Genomic DNA, 25,079 nt, shown 5'->3' with positions numbered 1-25,079 from the left:
CTGTGTATCACCAAGAAGGCCAAACTAGAAATTCTTGACGAAATTTTCAAATGATTCTGTGACCCTTTAAGAAATATAATTATACCTATAGTTACTTTTACAACAGTAGAATTTATACGTGGTAAGTTTACAAATTTTTAATAATTTCACGCGAAAGACTTGAAACCAGCTTGAATGCTCTTAAAAGTTTGAGATCATTTATAATAAAATACGCATTTTTTTAAACATTTTTATCTTTTATGAATTTTAATATAAACCATTTTCTAAGAGAAACGCGACGCTAAACAAATCCCGAATCTACGTGGTAAAAACATCAATGTACAGGTTAAGGTTTGAAACCGCGAATTTGGAACGTGTAGCTTAAGCTACTTTGCACATTAACACTACCAGAAGTGTATAAGATATATCTTACGAGAGAAGTATCCAAAAAATGTACCTTCATAGTGTCAACACAGATTACATTGGGCATGGATTTCCAGCAAATCCGCGGATGCGTACCATTATACTATAAAAAAAACTGGCAATAGGATGCTTGAGGAATTCTAGTCCCTTAATAATACATAATTATTATTTAAACTAATAAGTAAAAAAACAAGTTAATGTCACTAAGTTCAAATTCCGCTTCGGTAATTGGAGAATAAATGGTAAATAACAAATCAGACTTTTTAGATAAGGTGTGTTTCCAATTTAGATTGTCTTTAATTAGCTCCACGGATATCCTTTTCTTAACTCCTAATACAAAATATCATAATTAAATTTTCGGAGGGTTGAATATAATAGCAAAGTCGAAAAAACAAGGGCACCTTTTTCGTCCAATTTGGAGCTTATCTCGCAAATCACGCCAAAATTCCCCATGGTCTCAATTTCTACACCAGCATGATGAAAAGAGAATAACCGAGGAATATTTTTTCTTTCGCTTGAACCAAGTACTCTTAGGAGCGAATGACCGTTAGATAAAGACCGGTATGCGAATGTAAGCATACCCTAGAAACGATATTATATCAGCGTTTGGTTGCGCAAGAAAGAGACTCGAACTACATAGTATTAAATAATGATATACCCGGTAAAACGTGGACCTCAGAGATTTGGCCAAACTTTCGTCCATTCTCAATCGTAGCGGCTGGTTTTTATTGACTAAAAATGAGATATTAGAAGACGGTGCCACTTTGGCGTCAACTGGCCAAAGTAAACGACCGGGAACAGTCGCGTTGGTTTGAGACCAGCGAAGGGAAGCTTTTCCCTGGCGTATGGCCTTCTTAATATTTTGCAGTAGATTGCCGATTTCGTCGAACTCTTTGCGATATAAGTTAAGCAATACTTTGTCCAATAAACCTCGTATGATATTCACTTAAAAAATTAAAGTCAGAGTTTCCTGCCAGTTTTAAAATGAGGTGCCTAAAGCTTGAGGGACTGAGCTTACCGTCTGGATAGCCAATTTTTACCAACACCCGGAGATCTTTGGAATATTTGTACCAAAGATACGGATATACGAGATGACGGCGGATAGAGCGAAGTTTGGATGGCTTTTGGAGTTTAGACGCGTATTTGGCTGTAGTTAGTAAATCTTTAAACCCCTCTTCAACGGTTGGTAATATGACTGTGGATTCTACGAAAATCTGAGATAAGACACCCTTAAAAGCACCCGGATTCGCCGAACTTACCGCTGTAATCGTTTAAAGTAGCTACGAGTGTGTAATTGCTTAAGGCGGTTGACGTTAAATGACGCCACTGAGTACGATAGTTGTTTCTGAAAGGCATCAAAGTTTATAGAAATGACGTAAAGCTTTGCAGCCCAAAGCGATCATTCACCTTAAATTCCAATATCTCGGGGCGTATTTAAGCGTTTGACCCCACCCCGCGCAAGGTCGGTTGTCTTCGCCTGGGTTGACGGACCCAAAGAATAACGACCAGCTCCCTCGGGTTACTTGAGGAAGGGCCCATTTTGCAACATCTAACTTCGACATTGAACGACATATAAATTATTGTTTTCATCACGGTAGGTTTGAATCGACATTTACTTGATATTTCACGCTGTCTTTGGGAATCGAGTAAGTGTCCCATTTATGGAGCCATTTTACCGGTGACTTTTTAGTGCTTCTTTCATGAACCACCCAAGCAAAAGTACCATTTAAGAGGCTTGACCAACGCTTCCTATACCAAAAAAAAAGATTTTTACACTCTATGCACATTTTTCAGTATGATCTCCTTATTTACCGTAATATGTCACTGGAACCCACGTTGAGATAATTTCCAATCCAAAGTGGTTGTATTGTTTGATTATTAATTATCAAGGGCTTAGACAAGAACTCTACAAGAGCAGTAATAACGTTTAAGATTTTAAAATAGTATAAGTTGTAAGCGTTTTTGGTCTTTTGTAAAATGACCTTTGAAATTGTCGCGAGTAAGTCCACCTCCAAATAAAAGAATGACAGGATTCCCTCCGTGTAAGAACGCTACGCTACTGGCATTCAAATAAAGGCTTTCAATGATATACAGGGCGTTTTCGTGGAAAGAGCTCACCAGCTGTAACCAAATTTTCCAGAATTAATACAAAGTCCAGTGTGGTACAAATCTTTTAAATTTTTTCTTTTTTTCAATGGCGCGCACTTCCCCTCCCCCCAGAGATTTTCTGAAATATTTTTCAGAATCGTTTGAAAAATTAACACCGAATTTCAGTTAGCTTCTCCTCTTTCGTCCCCAGGCTAACGGAGAGGGGCCGGGCAAACTGGCCGTCTCGGCGGATTGAGTAGCCTGCTGTGGGGCTGCGGGCCTCCGTATGAGGGCACGGCGGACCCATCTCCCGGCCTTTTGGGGTTCCACCGGGATATCCGTTGCCCGCTGTGCCGGGTTATGCGGGCTGCTGTGTGCCCGCCGTTCCCCTTTAGGCGCTCTCTCCAAAGGGCTTGGCTCTCTACCTTTCTAGGTAGGGTGTCGGCTGGCGTTGCCAGAGCATCCGCTCTCATTCCCACTGCTGTGTGCGAAGTGGCGCGTTGGTCGGCCCATTGCTGCACCTTCTGCTGGGTTGAGCGGCTTGCGTCGAGGGTGCAACCATCAGTAGTAGGGTTCTGCTACCCATGCTGGTTTTGTCACCTGTCCGGGCGTGTGGACGCTGGCGTAGGGCATTTGATGATGGACCTCCGGTGGTGTGGTTTCAATCTTACCGGTACACCGGACTATAAATCTGATGCATGTCCTCTTTCGTCCCTCTTCCCAAAACACGTGATATATATGTAGCTCCACTTCAATATTCAAAAGATTCTGTAGCACTTCAACGGGCAATGGGAAATTGACTTACGCGCCGAAATTCGACATACATGTATAGAGTAATGGCACTGTGACGTCCTAGTACGTCACCCATGCTCTTTCCTATAGATAAAAAATTTGCGACCAAAATGGCAGTCATGGCCAAAGCTACGGAGTGCTACTACTCTATAGGACCAAATATTCGTCAATGGAATTTTGCCTATAGAAAGATATCCTTATGGAAATCATTACCAAAGGAGGTATTTGATTGTCAAACTAGCAAAGTAAATGGGCAGTACGCCGTTGTGTATGAAAGCTCCTCAACTTTAATCTTGACCACCATGTTTTACCATTATTCTACTTAAATTCATTATTGCATTAAATAATTGTCGAGTCATACAACTTACAAGTACTTGGGAGTTGAGGACTCTCGGAAAAGGTACATTGAAAAGTTGGAGACCGCGTTAGTAGCTAAAGGGAATAAACATCGTTGGATTGGTCGAAACTTGGCAGAGAAATCGTACAACTCGTACATAGTTGGAAGAACGCTATGTAAAACGATAGCTTTACGCGAATGAAGTTTTAGACGTCCCAAAAATAGACTTTTAATTTGTAATTGACAGTAGCTGGAATAGGGGTCTCAAACCCGAAAGCTAGCGCAAAATTTTTAAATTCTAATAATAAATATGCTTAAACCATGAAGTATCAGTCGTTTGTTTAAATAAATATTATTATAATATATATTATCAGGAAAGTAACTTTCAATTGGTTGTATCCTTAGGGAAAAAAACAGGTATTTGATGGATATTACCAGGAAACTATATAGGTATACACTTGGAATGTCTAAGGAAGATTTTTACGGTCGTGATGAAGCTCGTAGAAACGGGCGTGTCTTAAAGCGGGAAAACTCACGAGAAAAACTCTCGCGCCTCGCTACCCTCATTCGACTTAAACTCGTCATTAAGCCTAGTCATGGTTATTATATTATTAGCTTACCTGATTATCTCTTTTATAACCATACAAATACCGGAAATTAGGTATCACTACACTTCTTTCGCGAAGAACATTATAATTACTTCAAAATATTAAGTACGATAACAAATTGAGGTTTTTAAATCCATTGTTTTATAAGCCTTTTTTGCGCGGAAAGATCGCCTATTTGGCTACGTTCAGCAGAGCTCATCGGACTCACCGATTACTAATCGGTGACATCGGTTTCCTACTGTACGCTTTTTCGCGTTTCCGGTTTTGACGTCACGATAGTCATCGGTTACTCACCGAAGTCATCGGCTGGAAGAGTCGGTTTTTCCGATGACTGACGTCATTACTGACGTAAAACTACTATAAAAGCTACGCCATTTTAAAAAACACCGATGACTGAATAAAAGCGTTCAGCAACTTACGACGTCATTGTGACGAAAAAGCTCATCGGTGGAAAATATCAAATCCATCGGGTTTTTTTCCGTTGACTGCTGCTGAACGTACCCTTTGTTACCATGATGACGCATTCTTTTCGCGTCAAACCTCGAGCCAATGAATTTGAAATGTCGTGTTACGTCTTACACTTGACGTAGTTAAGCCCCGCCTTTTTCTCGCCGCGCTTTCGTATCACCGTCCCAATGGAACCTTAGACATTCCAATTGTATGCCTCTATAGTTTCCTGATATTAAATGACTAAGATCAGATGAGTTTCACGATGGGAGCTTCTCTAGTGGGCTTGATAGTGGGCGCATTGACGGCAACTATTTGGGTGCTTGCCTAGACTCCAAAACACTACTACAAGACTGTTGCTGGAATCCACGTTTTACCTGTATTTGCACGATTTTCTTAGTTTAACAAGAACTAATTGACCCCCCCCCCTTAGTTAAACCATTGGTTAACGAAATGAGCAACAAACACAGCACCCCACACAAGGAGAACGCAACCCGTAAAAAGTCGTGCATTTTCTTGTGTACAGTTTTCATTTAGCGCCTGCCGCCGTCGGAAGGGGAAAATTAAGAAAACGTTTAGTGTAAAAGTTCGTCCAATGAAAGTTATACACAACACTGCCTTAGCGTGTTTAAAGGCTAGCTGCGTTCTCGTTGTGTTTGTTGCTCCTAGCTGGCAGAAACAAGAGGCCGGATGAAACAAAAAAAATTAAAATTTTACATGAACTATTTCATATTTATCTGTAATGTTTTTTCTTATTAATTGCTGGCTGTGCTGCCCTAAACGGAGCCGCCCTGATGTAAAAGGGCGTAAATTACGCAAATAAAACTCCATAGAAATCGGATAACAAACTAGAACGATTTTTGAAATTTTGTCGTGGGTTCCGATTAGAACTTTTAAAAAACCCTGCCTTTGGTCCATGCTTTTCGTTTGGCTGGCAACGAAAGTTATGCCATCGGTGCCAAACTGGTGAACTAACACTGCATTTCGCCTAAGATTAAATGGCCGACTTTAGCTCGACGCTAAGGTGGTTTTTTATAAATCTTTAAAGTAACTTATGTTTAATTAAAGTTGAAGAATGGCTCGAAACTGCGTAATCAAATCGTGTAAGAGTACATACTCAAAATAAAACATCTGTTCACAGGTTAGTATTTGAAATAGTTTTCTTTTTACCATAATTTCCAATCGCTAAGAACGCACTAGAAAACGCGTTTCTTTCAAATCATAGAAAGCTAGTTTTTTTTTAATAAAAAATTAAGAATGGTTCAAAATTCCGTAATTAAATATTTTAGGAGTAATTACTCAAACAAAATCATATCTTTTCACAGGTTACTGTTAGAAATAGTTGTTTTACGAGCAATGGTTATGGGGGAAACCGGTGCACAGTAATGGTTTATCGCGAATATCTACGTTAGTATTGTATGTACGGCTATAAACTCAAGTATGAACATTAGGGTCCGGCTATTTCCCACAAAAAATGTTCTATGAACATTTTACATACTAGCAATCGTGGTGTCGTATTCGCGGTTTTAACGTTGTACCCGAAACGCGTCTTACAATTTTGCGCCTTCGTTGACTTAAATCGCATCCGCCGCTCTTCATGTAACCGCGTTTAAAATTTACCACCCAGCTAACTCTTGTTATTTTTGCAATAAATCGCTTGAAAATGAAGCAATTGTGAAGATTGTGTGAGACAAAATGATAGGAAAGTCGGAATAATGGGTCACTTCAATTTAAGTTCATATTGATTGCCGTAAAGAATAAATCCAAAAGACCAGTATCAATGCTTTGAAAAGGAAACACGACACCGATGAGACTCTTCGACCTGTAGAACGCGAGCGAATCAACCTACCAAATGATATAAGAAATATTCAACATACAAATTTTCCCGTTTATATGAACTTAAATGTAATATAAAATCGTCTTGAAAAATCGTTTATTGCTTTATAACATTCAAAAATAATATTTTTAATGCGCCATATGTAGATAATCGAACATCTGCTCGTCTAGGTAAAGTTTGCGTTGTCAACGCGCGTATTAGAAAGCAAAATGAGATTTTAGAAAGTAGGTTGTAATTCGGAACGATATTAATACTTTTCGCGAATTTGGTCATCAGTGAATTATAAATATAACTTTAAATAAGTTTCAAGGTTAATTTAAAAGCTAGTTTCATAACTTTTCATCCATTATTCTTTAAAGTAGACGAAAATTTTAAGGCGGTGAATCTTTCCCAGTCTTAAGCCTCGGTTTAAGAAGGATAGGTATACTCCTTGGTATTTTGAAACGGAAAAACCTGATTACTATCGTTAAATCTTGGATTAATAATATGATATTTTTAATACGAAACAAATAACGAAATACGTGGAATTTTTGGCGTTAAATAAGCTTAGAACGTATTTCGTTATTTGTTTCTTATTACAAGGAGCGTTCGCCATCATTTAACCAAGATTAATGATAGTAATCGGGTTTTTCCGTTTCAAAATACGCAGTAGATTAAACCGAGGCTTAAGACTGGGCAAGATTCAGCGCCTTAAAATTTTCGTCTACTTTAAAGATACATTTTGAACGAACCAATGGATGAAAAGTTATGAAACAAAATTCGTGAAAAGTATTAATATCTTTCCGAATTACAACCTACTTTCTAAAATCTCATTTTGCTTTCTAATACGCGTGTTGACAACACAAACTTTACCTAGTCGAGCAGATGTTCGGTTATCTATATGGTGCGGGAAAAATATTATTTTTGAATGTTGTAAAGCGATAAACGATTTTTCAAGACGATTTTATATTACATTTAAGTTCATATAAACGGGAAAAATTGTCAGTGGAATATTTCTTATATCATTTGGTAGGTTAATTAACGTTTAATTATCGCCAACTTTACATTAATTTCAATGGGGTGGGGGAAAACTTTTAACCAAGGTACACGCGAGCGCGCCTCTAGAGGCAGCGCAGATGGCGTTACTGTCGTTTTAGCCAAGAATCTAATCGGTACCTTGTTAGACCATTCGATTAAGCGTTCTAGTTTGTTATACGATAAAACTCTTCATTCATTAACTCAATACGCTTAATTTGAATTCTACCTTATGCTCTCTCTTTTCCCATGTTCCTTTATAATGTAGCTTTGTAAATTTAACTATTAAAAAATATCTTGGTTTTCAGAGTATGATTGTAACTTTCCAAATAATTAACGAAGGCTATAGCCTATACCACAGTATTAAAACATTGTAAAGTCTAAAATTTATTTTAACCCTAAGAGTTTTATCTTTTAAAGCAAATGGGGGCTTCAAAGAACACCAATAGGTTGCTTTTCCTTATTATACCAAAAAGGTCCGTTAAATGCCAGGTTCCTAGAAAAAAGCTACGCGTTAAATCCTCGGCTGCATGTACCTAGCACACTAGGTCGAATTCATCTGCCGACATCTATTGAGCCATTGAGATACTACACTAGAGCCAGCATTCACTTAAAGCATAATTTTTAATTGACTACAATTCCTAATATAGTTAAATTACGCGAAAAGGTAGAAAAGTCCTTTATAGAAAGAGAGCGAAAAAAGCTAAACACTAACAAATTTAAAGTAATTAATATGATAAAACTTACGAATTACTCGAACCAATTATAGGTCTTCGAGAATAAAATTAAAACGCGAAAGTCGGACCAAATAGATATTCGAGTCAAAAATAAATTAAAATTGGAATAAAATAGCCAGAATTTCGAGCGGTAGATCGGTTTCGCCCTATTTGTAAACCGAACATCGTGTTTTTTCAAAGCCTTATTATGTCAAAAAAAGCTACCTGTTTAAAAGGGAACACTTGTTGCATACCGTATAGGTGAAAAGTTTCTATTATTTTAACAAACACTGTATAAAAAGTGAATTGTAGGTCTTCGCTCTCGGAAATTTTACTTCTTGGTAATTACCTGGAAGATGTTTTATTGGAGTCGTTTTGTGTCTGCGTGTCGTGTAGCCGCCGAGCGAGCGAAGCGAACGACGTAGCTATAGAGCTGAAAATGTGCCCTACCATGGCACTATTTTTAGGGCTGATGATGGCCCTGGTCACCTATAATACCGTCAAGGTTACAAACTAATGAAAATAATAAAATAATAACAAAGGAAGTAAAAAATTAACCTTATTGTGTTAAACCTTGACGTATTACAGAGAAGATCAGAGAGGCACCGAAAAAACGTAAAATAAATGGACCGCTGGTCTCATCATAATGCTGTGCAATTGGGTTCACAACCCGGACTGGAGACCAACCGCTATAGGCAGCTGGCTGACGATCGCGCCACAGACGCAAGACATCCAACACTCCGAAGGCGCAGCAATGTGACGACAACTCCCCCAAGGATGGTTGATGAATCACCAACGACAAACACCCAACCAATAAAAGTGCGGGAGTCAACGCCCGGTAGAGAAAGTACCAATAGGTGGAACAACAGGAACACTGCAGTTACAACTCACCCACTGATCACAAAGGCGGGAAAGCAAGGGTCGCAGCCCCTCATACGGCCGCACAAATATAAACCAACCTCACCGAAGCGTCGACTGACCGTTAGTCTGAGCCGAAGAACAGTTATCAGCCCTCAACTGACCGAAGTCGGAGGTGCGGGTAGGACCAAGTGACAAAGGGTAACTTATCCTAGTGCGCAACCAACCTTGAGGTTTACAAGTGTGGAGCTCTGACACTCTGGTAAAGGATACTAGCTATGGCACCTTTTAGCCAGAAACATTTACTCTTTTCGGGATTTTAATGCTTCCTCCTTTAACCACATTTTTACATAATTCGAATATATTTGGAAAATTATGGATGGAAATGTGTGAATTTTTGGTAATGAAATTTGAGGGAAGGTACAAATACATGCATTGTATCCCCGACTGATATATGAGGTTACATTGTACCCCATTATTCCGCCGCTAATATTTACGGGTGATGACGAGGTACTGACATTTCGCGTATTGGATAAGCAATTTGCTTAGTTCCGAGAAACAGACCAGAAAATTTAGGCCTTCCTGCACGCTGGATCGGCACCCCTCGAGAGAGCAGCAGCGCTTCTCATCCATAAAGCATGGTTGTCCGCTTGGAGAAGAACCGGTAATGCTACGAATGGCCATAGAAAATATAAATTGAGGAATAGCAACTGTAGCTTTCACAAGGCTTTAAAATGTATCATGAGGGCCTTAAACTTCAGATCTTCCACTAAGTCTGAAGCTACCTGTTTAAAGGCATTTAAAGTCGCTAGATAACTTAGGTGGTGCTTTGGGTTAGCCTAGCAGATTATTATTATTTTAATTAGCCATTGAAGATAATGCAAGGAAAAATGCATTGAATATAAACGATTTCCTTTCAAAAAATTAAATTACAATTTATAAAATGTACTTTTACACTTAAACCATAAAAATTAGAAGTATTCGCGACCGAAACGAGCCTAGTTGGCTTAACGGCGTTAAGCTAGCTTTTCCGAGGTAGCGCCTATGATCTAGCGTCTGCTATAGACAAATTAAAAAGTCATAAGTACCGTAAAAGAAAGTTTATTCTGAAATAAACTTATAAAAATATAAGCAAACGTGTACTCTTTACCCCCTTCTAAAGACATTTTTTTAGGAGTCCCGTGATTTTTTTCAGGGGTTTTTGACGCGTGGACTGCCGCTATTTACAAGTCTGGGTTTTACTCTATAGTCAGTTGCAGGCTAAGAAAGACAAAATATATAGTACAGTCGGCGCAAGGATACCTCAGACCATTTCCGGCCAGTCGACCGCGCGTAATTTAAATATGACCACTTTACGGACAATTTCAAATTTCGTGAGTTTCATCGTTTTTTCGCGACATCTAGGAACCGAAATTGGAATCTATTTTTTAATTTCATGTTGTCATGAGTTTAATTACTGAATGCAGCTAAAGAAGGTTCGATAATTGAAGCTCCAAATATTTTAAATAGCCCAAGAGGTTACTATAAAAAGCACGATAAAGGTTTATTGTTAAAAAGTAAAGATAAAAACATAATTTTAAACGTCTATAGCTCATTAAGACAACGTTACCCCAAAGAAAGCGTGGTAACTATTTTAAAAGAAACTGCCGATTTAACTGGTAAGACGTAGAAATAAATTAACAAAATTAAATAATTATAAATACTATTTTAAATTTAAGAATGATAGGAATGCCTTATCTTTTAAATTTGCTCACCACCACAATTATGAAATTTACAAATAAAGATTCCAATTTCGGTCTCTAGATGGCGCTAAAAGACGACAAAAAGAGCAAAATTCGAATTTGACCGCAAAATGGCCAAATTCAAATTTCGCGCGGTGGAATGACCGGAAACGATCTGAGGTATCTTTGTGCCGATTGTACTATATATTTTGTCTTTCTTAGCCTGCAACTCACTAGTACTCGATTGAAGCGAGATCTATGACGTCATGGATCTTGACTACATGGGGAGGGGACCCGTTAGGGGAAAAAATTAATAGTGGAGGCAGATGTAGTACGGCGGATAATACGGAAATATAAATTACTTGATCAAAACGTTTTACGAATAATTTTGAGAGCTTTATCTATTGAATAAAAGTTAACCATCCCCGACCTCTAGTTATGAGCGATTGTGACGGGTGGGACAATTCATCCCATCTAATTAATCAGGTGTAAGATATGTATTACGGCCACGCCAACGGGGGGATACTTGGGGATAGGGATGGGACACCCGTGGCGGAAGTATGACAACCACCCGTTGGGGGATTAGTGGTCGTCCTCACACGGCCATCCACAAACTCTTCCTCCCAGACGCTTGGGATTACAGAAGTACGCCACTACTCTCGGCGTGCGTGCTCTTTACCTTCAAGAGCTACAGATAAGTGATATGGACAATACATTGTCACATGACCTCCCATATTTTATTGAAACACCTATTCGGGAACTTTGTTTAATCTGAAAATATGGGTATTTTGGGAGGAAACCCAGAAGGATTTGAAATTTTATCATAGCGAACAGTGCCATCTACTAATATAAAATGGTGAGCCAAATATTTTCAGAGAAGCAAAAATCTCTTAATACGTCTCCCGTCTGGAGCTTCTTACGAATACTTTGTTTCTGTTTTGGTTTCTTTTATATTTCTTTTATCTGTCATGTACTGCCGCTTAAAATTGTTGTTTAATCATAATTTAACATTTTCTATGTGACATTGAATGTAACAAGGTGTGTATGATGTGAAGCAATTAAGAGGTGTTAAGGCCTTGTTGCAATCACGTGTTGCAATATACACCAATAATAAACTTCTTATTTGAAAAAAAAAATTATAGGGTCATAATGACGTCGTAAGTTGGTGAACGCTTTTATTCAGTCATCGGTGTTTTTTAAAATAGCGTAGCATTAATAGTAGTTTTACGTCAGTAATGACGTCAGTCATCGGAAAAACCGACTCTTCCAGCCGATGACTTCGGTGAGTCCGATGAGCTCTGCTGAACGTACCCACCGACTATCTCTTTCGGTGACTTCGGTGTCTCACCGATGACTATCGTGACGTCAATGGCCCAAAATGGGTTAGAGTGTGCAATAACTGGTGGCTTTACCGGGGAGTCGGGGTCCGGCTCTTGTAACCCATAAGGGCGGTGGCGCACTGGGAGATGTTAGCTCTGATCAAATGGTCCTATCTCCACCTCCGACTTCGGTCAGGTTTGGGCTGGATACTGTGCTTCAGCGCAGGCTAACGGAGAAAGTCCGTGCAAACTGGCCACCTCGGCGGATTGGGTAGCCTGCTGTGGGGCGGCGGGCCTCCGTATGAGGGCACGGCGGACCCATCTCCCGGCATTTTGGACTCCCACCGGGATCTCCGGTGACAGCTGTGCCGGGTTATGCGGGCTGCTGTGTGCTCGTCGTTCCCCTTTAGGGGCTCTCTCCAAAGGGTTTGACTCTTTACCTTCATAGGTAGGGTGTCGGCTGGAGTTGCTACAGCATCCACTCTTAATCCCACTGCTGTGTGCGAAGTGGGGATTGGTCCACCCGTTGCTGCACCTTCTGCTGGGTTGAGTGGCTTGCGTCAAAGGTGCGACCATCAGTAGTAGGGTTCTGCTACCCATGCTGGATTTGTCACCTGTCCGGGCTAGGGGGACGCTGGCGTAGGGCACTATGATGATAGGCCTCCGGTGGTATGGTCTCTGTTACTAGGTACACCGGGCTATAAATTCTGACACACTATCGTGACGTCAATACCCGAAATTAAAATGCCGTTCAGTGGATACGTTCAGCGGACTCAGCGCTGAGCTCAACGGTCAGCGGTTTTTTGCTGAACGGGTTTTTGGACTTCCGGTTTTGACGTCACGTTGATCATCGGAGACTCAGCGGAAACATCGGCTGAGCGAGATGGTTTTTCCGTTGCTCATCGGTGTCGTGACGTCATTCGACAAAGTTAAAGGAAGGGTAGCAGACGATATTTTGTTCGTTAAGTCAGCGAACTATAAATCGTACAACAACTTTTAGATTTTTGTGACGTAGCGTTGATTAAAAGAACTCAACGATAACTCAACGGTTTTTCTCCGTTGATAGTTGTTGAACGCAGCCAGTATAACACCGGTGTCAGCGGTGACTCACCGGTGAGCGTTTCTGACCGCAGCCGCTCATTCAACGGTCTAACTATAGATATAAGAAACGTATATAAAGGTCTAGATAAATTTCGGGGCGTCTAAGCCTAACATAAAATACGGAATTGACACCTAGCAGACACCAAGGAAGGCACGTGACCAAGAGCGCGAGCTCTCTTAGCATTTTAGTACTAAGTGCTTGACCTTTCCGCAGGCCGTAGTCATTAGACACCATCTGTTGTCGACTTTTAGTATAATTTTAAAGCAGGAGACAATGGTCGCTTCAATAAAAGATACTCGGTTTTTACTCTCCTCTCCAAATTCATCTGGGAAGGAACTATTTCCGGTAGGTTGGTTAAACGGTTAGAATGGCTAGCCAAAAAGTCATATTTTAGCCAATTGGAGACGCGTTTTGGCCCTCATGAGAATTTTGCGTCAGATAAGAAATGCGTAGGCTCACGTGTATAAGGAACATACTAATGTTAATTTTCGATAATATATTTTAAAGTAAAATATATAATGTTACTAAATCTAAGTATAAGAAGATAATAATATTATTATTATCATCCTATTATGGTATAAATAATTAAAATTATACGAATATTTTTATATTACCGGACAATATTAAGGCTTCTCATGGAGGCAGAGTTAATTCTTTTCGTATAAAATTATCTTTCGGAAAAAGATGAAAACTAATTCCTTTAGAACTAAACATATTACTTTTGCAGTACGGTATGTAACAAGTGTTTCCTTTTAACCAGGTAACACTTTTTTTCATGTTAAGGCATAACAAAAAACCGATGTTATGTTCGAGAAAAGTTTCCAGCTTTCTAATATTTAAATATTTCAACAAGCACTATATAAATAGTAACTTATGAGTCCTGGCTGTCGGAAAAAATTACTTCTTGGCAATTTCTGGGAAGATGTTTTATTTAAGCGCCAATAGGCGAAAACTATTCGCTAGTTTTGGAGTAAATTTTTAGGAAATAGCGAGCAACTTCAAAATACAGTTTGGCTGTTATAGTATGGAAGAAGTTGTTAGTTTGGGGTAAAAGCTGTACTCTTTTCGTCCCAAAGCGAGCGAATAGTTTTGGCCTATTGACTCTCGCGACGATAGCACGAGCTTTCTTACCGATAGATAGCGCCTTATAAGGATAGCCCGCAGATATTACGCGTTTCTTCTAGCTGTCACCTCCGTATTCACTCCCTTTGAAATATTTTATCTAGACCTTTATATACGTTTCCTATATCTATGGGTCCAACCGTTTGCTGTTACTGAACGCGGCCTATCTCTTGGTCCTTGGAAGCTACAGTTCTATCAAGGATTCTTTATTAATAATCCTTGGTTCTATATTTTCTTTAGATGTTGCCAGTGCCACCCTTATTGGAAAATGGACGCGGATACGTCAGCGTTGGATAAGTTTTTGGGAATTGATACTGAAATTAATTTCGGTGAAAGTGCATTAAATGTAGAAAACTCTGGAAAAGATACCAACGATCAGATTGAAATTAGTCAGCAAACTCAAAAATGGGACGAAGTGAAAAGCCACTGGATTAATGTTATTTGCTATCATGCCGAATTGTGTGTTAGGCCTAAGATTCCAACTATCAGTGTTAAACTGCCAAAAATCACAAATCTCAATGATAAATTTACTACTGAAATAAACAGTTATTTTGTTAATCATCTTTTACTCATACATGAAAACTTTTGCAAACAATGTTACAAAGAATCTGATGAAGAAACTGACGAAGATTATGACTTATCTGGTTCTATTCAACGTAAAGGGCCATTAAAAACCAAGGGAAAGGGTGCAAATGAAAACTGTTTCTTGGAGAAAAACGATGCTGAAAACATAACGTGTTGCATTGAATTTGAAGATATCCCAAACTCACTGATTGATCAGAATGTCAATGATAAGGATTCTTCCAACCAAAATAAACAATTACCTTTCAAGAAAAAAAGGGTAAAATTGAGACCATCCAGAAGAACGCCAAAAATTAGTTATATAGAAGGAAATGAATCTGATGAAGAAACAATTTTGCCTAATGTAGAGGAACCCAAAAAGGTTAAAAGAAAAGTTGGAAGGCCACCTAAACTTAACTCCACAAAAGACACAACAACGAGAAAAGAGAAGATTATCAAGCAAGAAAAAGTACCAAGACTACCTAAATTAGAACCAGATGATAAAAATGTTGAGAATCGGGAATCCTTAAAACCAAACAATGAGAAAATAAGACAAGACAATAAATCCAAATCCAAATCCAATTCCAATTCAACAAGAAAGTAATAATAATAAAGAAAATGAGGTAGTTGAGGTTTGTCAACATTTTCCCACTTTATTTCTTTTCTAGGTCTAAAAATATATGTGAAATATGCGATCGTTGCTTCTCGAGACCAGGTAAATTAAAATCTCACGTTGATACTCAACATGGTGGAAAACGATATACTTGCAACATATGTAAAAAGGAATACATTTGGGAAGGAACGCTTAAAAAGCATATGGTAAATAAATATCGTTTTACATAATATTGTGAATTACAAAAAAAATTGCATTATAGCTCGAACATTTTGAAGAACCTGTGACCTGTGAAGAATGTGGCAAGAAAGTGAAAAGTTCCTTAGCATTGAAGGACCATATGCGAATGCACAAACCCAAAAATGAAATATTTGCTTGTGAAATTTGTGGTAAAGTGTTTTTTGCAAAATCATCCCTCAAACTGCACCAAGCTGTACATTCAGAGAAAAAAGATTTTGTATGCGAGACCTGTGGAAAATCCTTTAAGAGGAGGTGTTCGTTGATGGTTCATACGTACTCTCACACTGGTGGAAAATCTTATACGTGTGATGTATGTGGAGCCATTTTCAGGCACTCAATACTCTGTTTTAGACATAAGAAAAAAGCCCATGGCTCCGCTGATCAACTATGTAATGTATGTGGCAAAGCCTTCCACACTGTAACGCAACTTAAGAGACACGTTTTGACTCATTCAGAAGAACCACATTACAAATGTAAAGAGTGCGGTAAAGGTTATAGATCAGAATCTGGACTGGAAACTCATATGAACCTACACAAAGGAATCATACCCAACGTCTGCCAGTACTGTGGCAAGAGATTTCTCTCACAATCTAATATGTTCAAACATATTGCTCGCCATAAAGGAATTAAAAAGTTCTTTTGCGCCCACTGCCCCAAAGGATTTATAACCAAACAAGAATTAACAGCTCATTCTAAGGTTCACAATCACGGTGATACCGTAAATAAATTTAAGCATCCTGAGAAAATAATGGTAGAAAATCCACTAGAACCTTCCGAAAGACTACCAAATAGTTCAGATTCAGTGTCTCATTTACGGCCCATTCACGAGACTGCTATACTACCTAACATACCAGAAACTGTAGATAATGTGTCAATTTATTCTGATGCCATGTCTCATTTGAGGCCCATGCCACAATTGAGACCACTTGAATTTCCAGAAGTATTGCCACCATCCATGTACTCTAATCTCACGACTCATTTAAGACCAATGACTCATTTAAGGAATGTTTCAGAAACACAGATTTATCAGAAATTATAAATAGAGCAGTAGGGATAGATGTTTATAGACAAATTCACTCTCATATCAGATGTTTTTTTTTATATAACTGTATTGCATTTGCCTAGCGCACAATTAACTTGTTTTTACTGATTTAAAAAAAATAAATTCAACAAAAATTGTGGAAGAAAATCTACATAAATAGCATACACCTTTACTAAAACCATGATTCCAATTCATTTGAAAGTGCAAAAGTTTTTCCATTAAGAGCAAATAAAAATTTCCAATATTTACAAGACTTGCATTATTCAAACAAAAGCAACCTCTCCCCCCACTTTCTCCCTCTTGACTAGGTTCCAGCATAGAATATAGACAGTCTATACTCTATGGTTCCAGACAGCCAGAGTAATATGGAGGCCACTGCTAGGATTGAGGTATTGCTCGGATTTGATTCACTTAATAACTTGAACGGAAGTGATTTAAATAAAGGAGATTGTTTCAAAGATCAAAAGGGACAATGGGAATATTTTAAACATCACTGGATTAATGTTGTTTGCTATGACGCTGAGGAATGGATTAAGCCTAAGCTTTCGACCATAACACCTACAAAACCAACCGTCACCAAATTGGTTGGAAAACAATCTACTAAAGAAACCCAAGACATATTTAACAATTATTTTATCAACCATCTTTTGTTTATTCACGAAAAATGTTGTAATGAATGTTTCAAAGCAGTTGAAATTGATGAAAATAATGAGAAAGGTGAAAGCCAAAAGCACACTTGTCAAGAAGGCAAACCAACTGCGATTAGTCCCAAAAACCTAACCTATGCTTTGGAAAGTGAATTAAATACGCCGACTGAATATCAAAATATCCCTGTTATGATTGAAACAGTAACCTCTCAAAATGCCATGCAAATTGAAAATGATCAACTTCCCCAAATTCTTACAATAAAGAGAAGTATGAGACCAACCAGAAACTCAAAAATCAAATATTTAGATAACAAATCTGATGAATCTATTCAAATTACTAAAACAAAAAAAATCCATAGAAAACCAACAAATAAATCTCCTTTGAAGAAATTTAAAATTTCTAAACCTAAAACTGGGAAAATTAAAAAGCCAAGTTCTTCCAAATCCATTCCTATTGATAATGTTACAACTAATACAGAAGATTTCAAAATAGAATCAAGCACTTCAAAAAAGTAATGGAATGCTTTTAGGGAGCAATTTAAAAAACACTTAATATAGAATGTTATCATTTTTTAAGGACTGAAAATAAATGCCCATTGTGTAATCACTTATTCTCAAGACCAGGAAAATTAAAAGCTCACATTGAAACTCATCACCTAGGAAAACTATTCCCTTGCGAAATTTGCAACAAAGAATACAAGCTGTCCAGTACGCTTAAATCTCACATGGTAAGAATAGTTTATCTTGAACTTTTATACAAAACTAATTGAATCCTTTTAGTTGGAGCATTACGAAGGGCCAGTAGCATGTGAAAAATGTGGAAAGAAATTGAAAAGTTCAGTTTCATTGAAACATCACATGAAAATTCATCAACCCAGAAAATTTGTTAGTGCTTGCGAGACTTGCGGTAAATTATTCCAATCCAAATGGTCATTGAAAGCCCACAAAGCGGTACATTCGGAGAAAAAAGATTTTGTGTGCGAGACTTGTGGAAAGTCATTCAAGAGTAATGCTTCTTTGATAGTGCACAACTATAGTCACACAGGTGGGAAATCTTACTCGTGTGATGTATGCGGAGCCATTTTCAGGCATTCAATACTCCGTTTTAGACATAAGAAAAAGGCCCATGGCTCCGCTGATCAACTATGTAATATATGTGGCAAAGCCTTCCACACTGTAACGCAACTTAAGAGACACGTTTTGACTCATTCAGAAGAACCACATTACAAATGTAAAGAGTGCGGTAAAGGTTATAGATCAGAATCTGGACTGGAAACTCATATGAACCTACACAAAGGAAACATACCAAATGTCTGCCAGTACTGTGGCAAGAGATTTCTCTCACAATCTAATATGTTCAAACATATTGCTCGCCATAAAGGAATTAAAAAGTTCTTTTGCACCCACTGCCCCAAAGGATTTATAACCAAACAAGAATTAACAGCTCATTCTAAGGTTCACAATCACAGTGATACCGTAAATAAATTTAAGCATCCTAAGAAAATAATGGTAGAAAATCCCCTAGAACCTTCCGAAAGACTACCAAATAGTTCAGATTCAGTGTCTCATTTACGGCCCATTCACGAGACTGCTATACTACCTAACATACCAGAAACTGTAGATAATGTGTCAATTTATTCTGATGCCATGTCTCATTTGAGGCCCATGCCACAATTGAGACCACTTGAATTTCCAGAAGTATTGCCCCCATCCATGTACTCTAATCTCACGACTCATTTAAGGAATGTTTCAGAAACCCAGATTTATCAGAAATTATAAATAGTGCAGTAGGTGTTATATAGTTGGAAATAATAACGATGCGATTATATTAATGAGAGTTTAATGGCAACATGACTGTACATTCTACTATCTGGATTACAAGTGTGGGGCCGGCCTTTACTCAGTGTTTCTTTCAGGCATCTCTCCGGGGGGGGGGGGGCTTTCCCCCCCCCCCGGAAAAAGTCTATCGCCCCCCGGAGCTTCCCCTTTTTCCGACGCCACTGCCAGGCTTGCATGGAGTGCTACGGTCGCCACTGGATACCGGCACCCCCGGATGTCTGGGAAACCCCCCCCCCCCCGAAGAGAATTTTCTGAAAGAAACACTGCCTTTACTGCGTTCCCGTGAGGGTCATCCCGGATGCCCCCTAGCGCAGCGGTTCCCAATTTTTTTTTGCTATGGAACCCTAAATTATCCACCAAATTCTGGCGGAACCCCAACTCATTTTTTTTACATATCTTAAAAGACTCTTGACACAAACAAAGATGGCCGGGCTGCGAATTCTCGGAACCCCTGTGACCCTTCCGCGGAACCCTGGCCCCCTGGGGTTCCGCGGAACACCTTTTGGGAACCGCTGCCCTAGCGGATACGATATGCATACATATAACAGTAGGGATAGAATGTTTATAGACAAATTAACTCTCATATCAGATAATTTTTTTTATATAACTGTATTGCATTTGCCTAGCGCACAATTAATTTTTTTTTACTTATATAAAAAAATTAAATTCTACATAAACAGCATACACCTTTACTAAAACCATGATTCCAATTCATTTGAAAGTGCAAAAGTTTTACCATTAAGAGCAAATAAAAATTTCCAATATTTACAAGACTTGCATTATTCAAACAAAAGCAACCTCTCCCCCCACTTTCTCCCTCTTGACTAGGTTCCAGCATAGAATATAGACAGTCTATACTTTATGGTTCCAGACAGCCAGAGTAATATGGAGGCCACTGCTGGGATTGAGGTATTGCTCGGATTTGATTCACTTAATAACTTGAACGGAAGTGATTTAAATAAAAGAGATTGTTTCAAAGATCAAAAGGGACAATGGGAATATTTTAAACATCACTGGATTAATGTAGTTTGCTATGACGATGAGGAATGGATTAAGCCTAAGCTTTCGACCATAACACCTACAAAACCAACCGTCACCAAATTGGTTGGAAAACAATCTACTAAAGAAACCCAAGACATATTTAACAATTATTTTATCAACCATCTTTTGTTTATTCACGAAAAATGTTGTAATGAATGTTTCAAAGCAGTTGAAATTGATGAAAATAATGAGAAAGGTGAAAGCCAAAACCACACTTGTCAAGAAGGCAAACCAACTGCGATTAGACCCAAAAACCTAATCTATTCTTTGGAAAGTAAATTAAATACGCCGACTGAATATCAAAATATCCCTGTTATGATTGAAACAGTAACCTCACAAAATGCCATGCAAATTGAAAATGATCAACTTCCCCAAATTCTTACAGTAAGGAGAAGTTTGAGACCAACCAGAAACTCAAAAATCAAATATTTGGATAACGAATCTGATGAATCTGTTCAAATTACTAAAACAAAAAAAATCCATAGAAAACCAACAAATAAATCTCCTTTGAAGAAATTTAAAATTTCTAAACCTATAACTGGGAAAATTAAAAAGCCAAGTTCTTCCAAATCCATTCCTATTGATAATGTTACAACTAATACAGAAGATTTCAAAATAGAATCAAGCACTTTGAAAAAGTAATGGAATGCTTTTTAGGGGGCAATTTACAAAAACACTTAATATAGAATTTTATCATTTTTTAAGGACTGAAAATAAATGCCCATTGTGTAATCACTTATTCTCAAGACCAGGAAAATTAAAAGCTCACATTGAAACTCATCACCGAGGAAAACGATTCCCTTGCGAAATTTGCAACAAAGAATACAAGCTGGCCAGTACGCTTAAATCTCACATGGTAAGAATAGTTTATCTTGAAGAACTTTTATACAAAACTAATTGAATCCTTTTAGTTGGAGCATTACGAAGGGCCAGTAGCATGTGAAAAATGTGGAAAGAAATTGAAAAGTTCAGTTTCATTGAAACATCACATGAAAATTCATCAACCCAGAAAATTTGTTAGTGCTTGCGAGACTTGCGGTAAATTATTCCAATCCAAATGGTCATTGAAAGCCCACAAAGCGGTACATTCGGAGAAAAAAGATTTTGTGTGCGAGACTTGTGGAAAGTCATTCAAGAGTAATGCTTCTTTGATAGTGCACAACTATAGCCACACAGGTGGGAAATCTTACTCCTGTGATATATGTGGGGCTATATTTAGGCACAGTGTACTTCGGTTTAGACACAAAAAACAAGAGCATGGATCGCAAGATCAATTGTGTGCCCAGTGTGGCAAAGCATTTTACACAATTACTCAGTTAAAACAACATATATTAACTCACTCATTAGAGCCGCATTTCAAATGTACAATATGCTCCAAAGGGTACAGGTCTAAAACTGGATTGGAGTCTCATATGAACCTACACAAAGGAATTATTCCAAATGTTTGCCAATTTTGCGGGAAACGGTTTCTTTCCCAACCCAACATGTTTAAGCACATTGCTCGCCATAAAGGAATAAAAAAACACAATTGTGAAATATGCCCGAAAGGATTTATAACTAAACAAGAACTAACGGTTCATTTGAAAGTTCATGCAGAGACCCCCAATATGGCTAAATAGAGGCTCCTATGTTAGCAGTCTAATTTAACAATAAAAATTTAATTACCCGAGATGAATTTTTCCCCAGATGCACCTTGAGCCAATGGTCACACCAGTTTATTCCTATTTTGAATGTCTCCTTCAAAGGACTTTGTTCCAAAATTGCGACAATTTTTTGCAATATGACATCACTGTGATGTCCTTTGTAACCCTGTTTAGATAACAATGTTAAGTAAAGAATATTTAACCTAAACTAAAATTTTCCTAACCCATTCAATCAGAAACCCATCAATTCCAGTTGAAATTGATTGAAGAATTAAATATTTCTTAAAAAAAGTTGAGCTTATTCATTATATAATGATTTCAACAATAAGCTTACTACACAACAATATTTGGTAACGTAAGTCTAAGCATACACAACTTAAGTAGGAAATATAATTCTATTTACCAAATAATCATCATCTAAATCTGAAGTTAAACCAAGCTTAGGGAAACTATTTGTGGCCAGGTTCTGGTGTTGAATAACACCTTTGTGAAACAATCTTTCGTCAATGCAATCTGAGTTATAATTGAATTCAACCTTAGGAGCTTCACTTTGTTCAGCAATACTAAATTATAGAATTTAGTATGAAATAACAGTAAAATTTATAGTATTTGTATAGAAGATTGGTGTTGAAAAGTTGGATTAAAACTAGAAAATAAGATACATGCTCAATGAGATGAATGACAGAAGAGCTTAAGTTTCAATTATAATGAGTATTAAAAGCACGACTGATACTTCATGGTATTTTTATTAAAAAATTTAAAATTTTTACAATCTTTACATATTACTTAAGTTTACTATTTTATTAAACCAAATAAGTTGATAAAACTATTTGCAACAACACTCTTCAAAATACTCCAAACTCATTTAGTGTAATACCCATAATAAGACCAAAGTCCAAGCAAACCATCATTTTCTCTTGAAAAACGGTTAAAATTTACATCACCAAAAACCTTAAGATAATCGTAAGATTTAATTAATCGCACAAAGTAGAAATATTTTAGTTCAATGCTCATAAGTAAAAAATGGCTAAGACCAGAAGTGACAAGCAAAGGCTTCATTAAATTGGAAAATTTTAATATAAAATTTGGGTGGCAAGTTGGTAACAATATTCTTTACTTTGATTTCTCCATAAGAAACTGGAAAATATTCAAAAATTAATAGAATGCAAACTGAGATTTCACAATAATTTGCCTTATTAAACATTGTTATTTTTTATTTAGTTACTTGTAAAAATTAGTAGATTTATAATAAATCTACTAATTGCCATTAAAAGTTTAAAACCATTTTGCGAAGCTGCACTTAACCACGGCCAACTTATATTCTTCGGATTCACGAGTAGCAGTGAATCTAAGTTGGCTGTGACTTAACTTACTAACTCGCAAGCAATTGACGCAAACATTCTTCATGTTTCAGAAATAGCACTGCGAATATCATGGATTAATCCAAGGATCCTACCATACAGCTGGGTTAATTAATCCATGCATACAGGATTCTTGGTATAGTAGTATCGCTCTGTTTCCTTCATAGATATAGGAAACGTATATAAAGGTCTAGATAAAACATGGAAGAAGTATAGAAGGAACGGCGGCCAGAATAGGAAAGCCTGTACCGAAAATGTTGTTGTCTATGGCACGCCAAACCGGACAAAATTCTTACTTCACACGATTGTATACTTTTCTACTATATCTCATACTTTTGTCTCACAAGCTAGCATACTTTACGCAAACGAGCATACTTTGTACCCGCGAACTACCATGTTTACTTGACACTCGCAAACGTTTATACTTCGTACGCGCGAACTATCATACTTGACACTCGCAAACGTTTATACTTCGTACGCGCGAACTATCATACTTGACACTCGCAAACGTTTATACTTCGTACGCGCGAACTACCATACTTGCGACGCTCAAATTTGTATACTTCGTACGCGCACGCTTCTGCGCAAGCGAAGCGTTTTCGCCGCCTTTCCCTGCCATTCGCTGGCGCGTTATTTGAATCTAACCACTTTACGGCCAGATTTCAAATTTCTGCGGCTTCAATATCAGAAGTAAATGAACCGAAATTATAGAAATAGCGCTCAGAATCGAAGGGCGTTTTCCTTATGAAAATGATAAGGAAATCGAGTCACGGCTCCCTGCACGCGCTCACGTGAGCGCGTGCCGGGGGCCGTGATCGAGTTTAATATAGTTTTTAAACATGGTAGACTATTTCTTTACTCGTAAAGATTTTTATCTTATATGCAAACGTTTTGGATAACTATTGCGTTGTTTGTTGTTATGGCTCCTCGATGTTTCATTTCCACATGTAGAAAACGATTTGCGGTGGACGGTAATGTGTCGTTGTACAGGTAAAAGTTTGGGTTTCCTTAAGCCTCGGGGCAATTTGAAATGCTAACAAAAGGCAGGCTTTCAAATTGATGATTTGGTAAAAATTGCTTCAGGAAGTTCAGTGAGCCTAGTGGAACAACAACTCAGGACTATAATTACTGCAATATCCATTTTTTTAAAAACACTTTATTTAACATTGTAAATATCGGTCTTATGTTGTTTAACAGTGGAATGTTGAAATTAAGCAGACTGCGAGACATTTATCTTGGCTAAGCTTCTAAGAGAAAAAATAATATTATCAAATAGAAGGTAAAGTTTTGAAAAATAAGACAATTATCAGTATGATTTTTGCTGTTTAATTCAACGACTGTCGTTAATTCGTCATAAGTGTCATTCTTTAGTGTAATGTATTTTTTTGGGATTTATTACTCTTTCATAAGGTTTTTGTTTATCTAAGTTTCTACAAACATAATAATAAATATAATATTACTTACTTTAAATGTGAAATAACCTTTAACTACAAAGGTTAATACTAATTAAGGACCTTCAGTCACTGCTTCTCCTAAAACTGCCATTGAAATTGCCTGCTATTTTAAAAGTTGGGCCTATGTCAGGCCTAGGCTTAGATATTTTCAAAGCGAACATAAACTAAATCTTATTTATCTCCCTCACAATGGCATTTAAATATTCCTTATAATAAGTAAATATGAAAACAAAACTAAAAAATCAAAAACTCTTAACACTATTATTAAATAAAAA

General features: G+C 37.6%; 4 protein-coding genes across 5 annotated transcripts; 3 read left to right on the top strand and 1 right to left on the bottom strand.

Annotated features, from left to right (window-relative positions):
- Positions 1–445: 445 nt before the first annotated feature.
- On the bottom strand, positions 446–23,396 carry LOC149932646 (uncharacterized). Its single transcript, XM_090157163.1, has 13 exons — positions 23,290–23,396; positions 22,393–22,552; positions 22,214–22,270; positions 22,012–22,155; positions 2,385–2,523; positions 2,215–2,308; positions 2,019–2,151; positions 1,810–1,955; positions 1,662–1,747; positions 1,421–1,606; positions 1,061–1,347; positions 804–984; positions 446–732 (listed from the first exon to the last, which is right to left on the bottom strand). The coding sequence occupies exons 1-13, from the start codon at positions 23,394–23,396 to the stop codon at positions 572–574; spliced, it is 1,881 nt and encodes a 626-aa protein (XP_090013289.1). The 3' UTR covers positions 446–571.
- LOC149932649 (uncharacterized) lies at positions 14,609–16,816 on the top strand. Its single transcript, XM_090155216.1, has 3 exons — positions 14,609–15,524; positions 15,593–15,743; positions 15,800–16,816. Exons 1-3 carry the CDS (start codon positions 14,632–14,634, stop codon positions 16,814–16,816), a joined length of 2,061 nt encoding a protein of 686 aa, XP_090011342.1. The 5' UTR covers positions 14,609–14,631.
- LOC149932648 (uncharacterized) lies at positions 17,161–20,026 on the top strand. Of its 2 annotated transcripts, XM_090155218.1 has the most exons (4): positions 17,161–17,978; positions 18,044–18,194; positions 18,247–19,253; positions 19,854–20,025. In XM_090155218.1, exons 1-3 carry the CDS (start codon positions 17,161–17,163, stop codon positions 19,243–19,245), a joined length of 1,968 nt encoding a protein of 655 aa, XP_090011344.1. In that variant the 3' UTR covers positions 19,246–19,253; positions 19,854–20,025. The 2 variants fall into 2 exon arrangements, with proteins under 2 accessions (XP_090011344.1, XP_090011343.1); XM_090155217.1 differs by having other exon boundaries at positions 18,247–20,026.
- LOC149932647 (uncharacterized) lies at positions 20,147–22,018 on the top strand. Its single transcript, XM_090155219.1, has 3 exons — positions 20,147–20,984; positions 21,052–21,202; positions 21,258–22,018. The coding sequence occupies exons 1-3, from the start codon at positions 20,167–20,169 to the stop codon at positions 21,963–21,965; spliced, it is 1,677 nt and encodes a 558-aa protein (XP_090011345.1). The 5' UTR covers positions 20,147–20,166; the 3' UTR covers positions 21,966–22,018.
- Positions 23,397–25,079: the final 1,683 nt, after the last annotated feature.

Source organism: Leiobunum rupestre, chromosome 8 (genome assembly GCF_980474605.1).
Source record: "Leiobunum rupestre chromosome 8, qqLeiRupe1.1.hap1, whole genome shotgun sequence".
In the NCBI taxonomy this organism is placed as follows: Eukaryota; Metazoa; Arthropoda; class Arachnida; order Opiliones; family Sclerosomatidae; genus Leiobunum; species Leiobunum rupestre.
The sequence above is the reverse complement of the archived record's forward strand: the minus strand, read 5'-3'. Positions and strand labels throughout refer to the sequence as shown.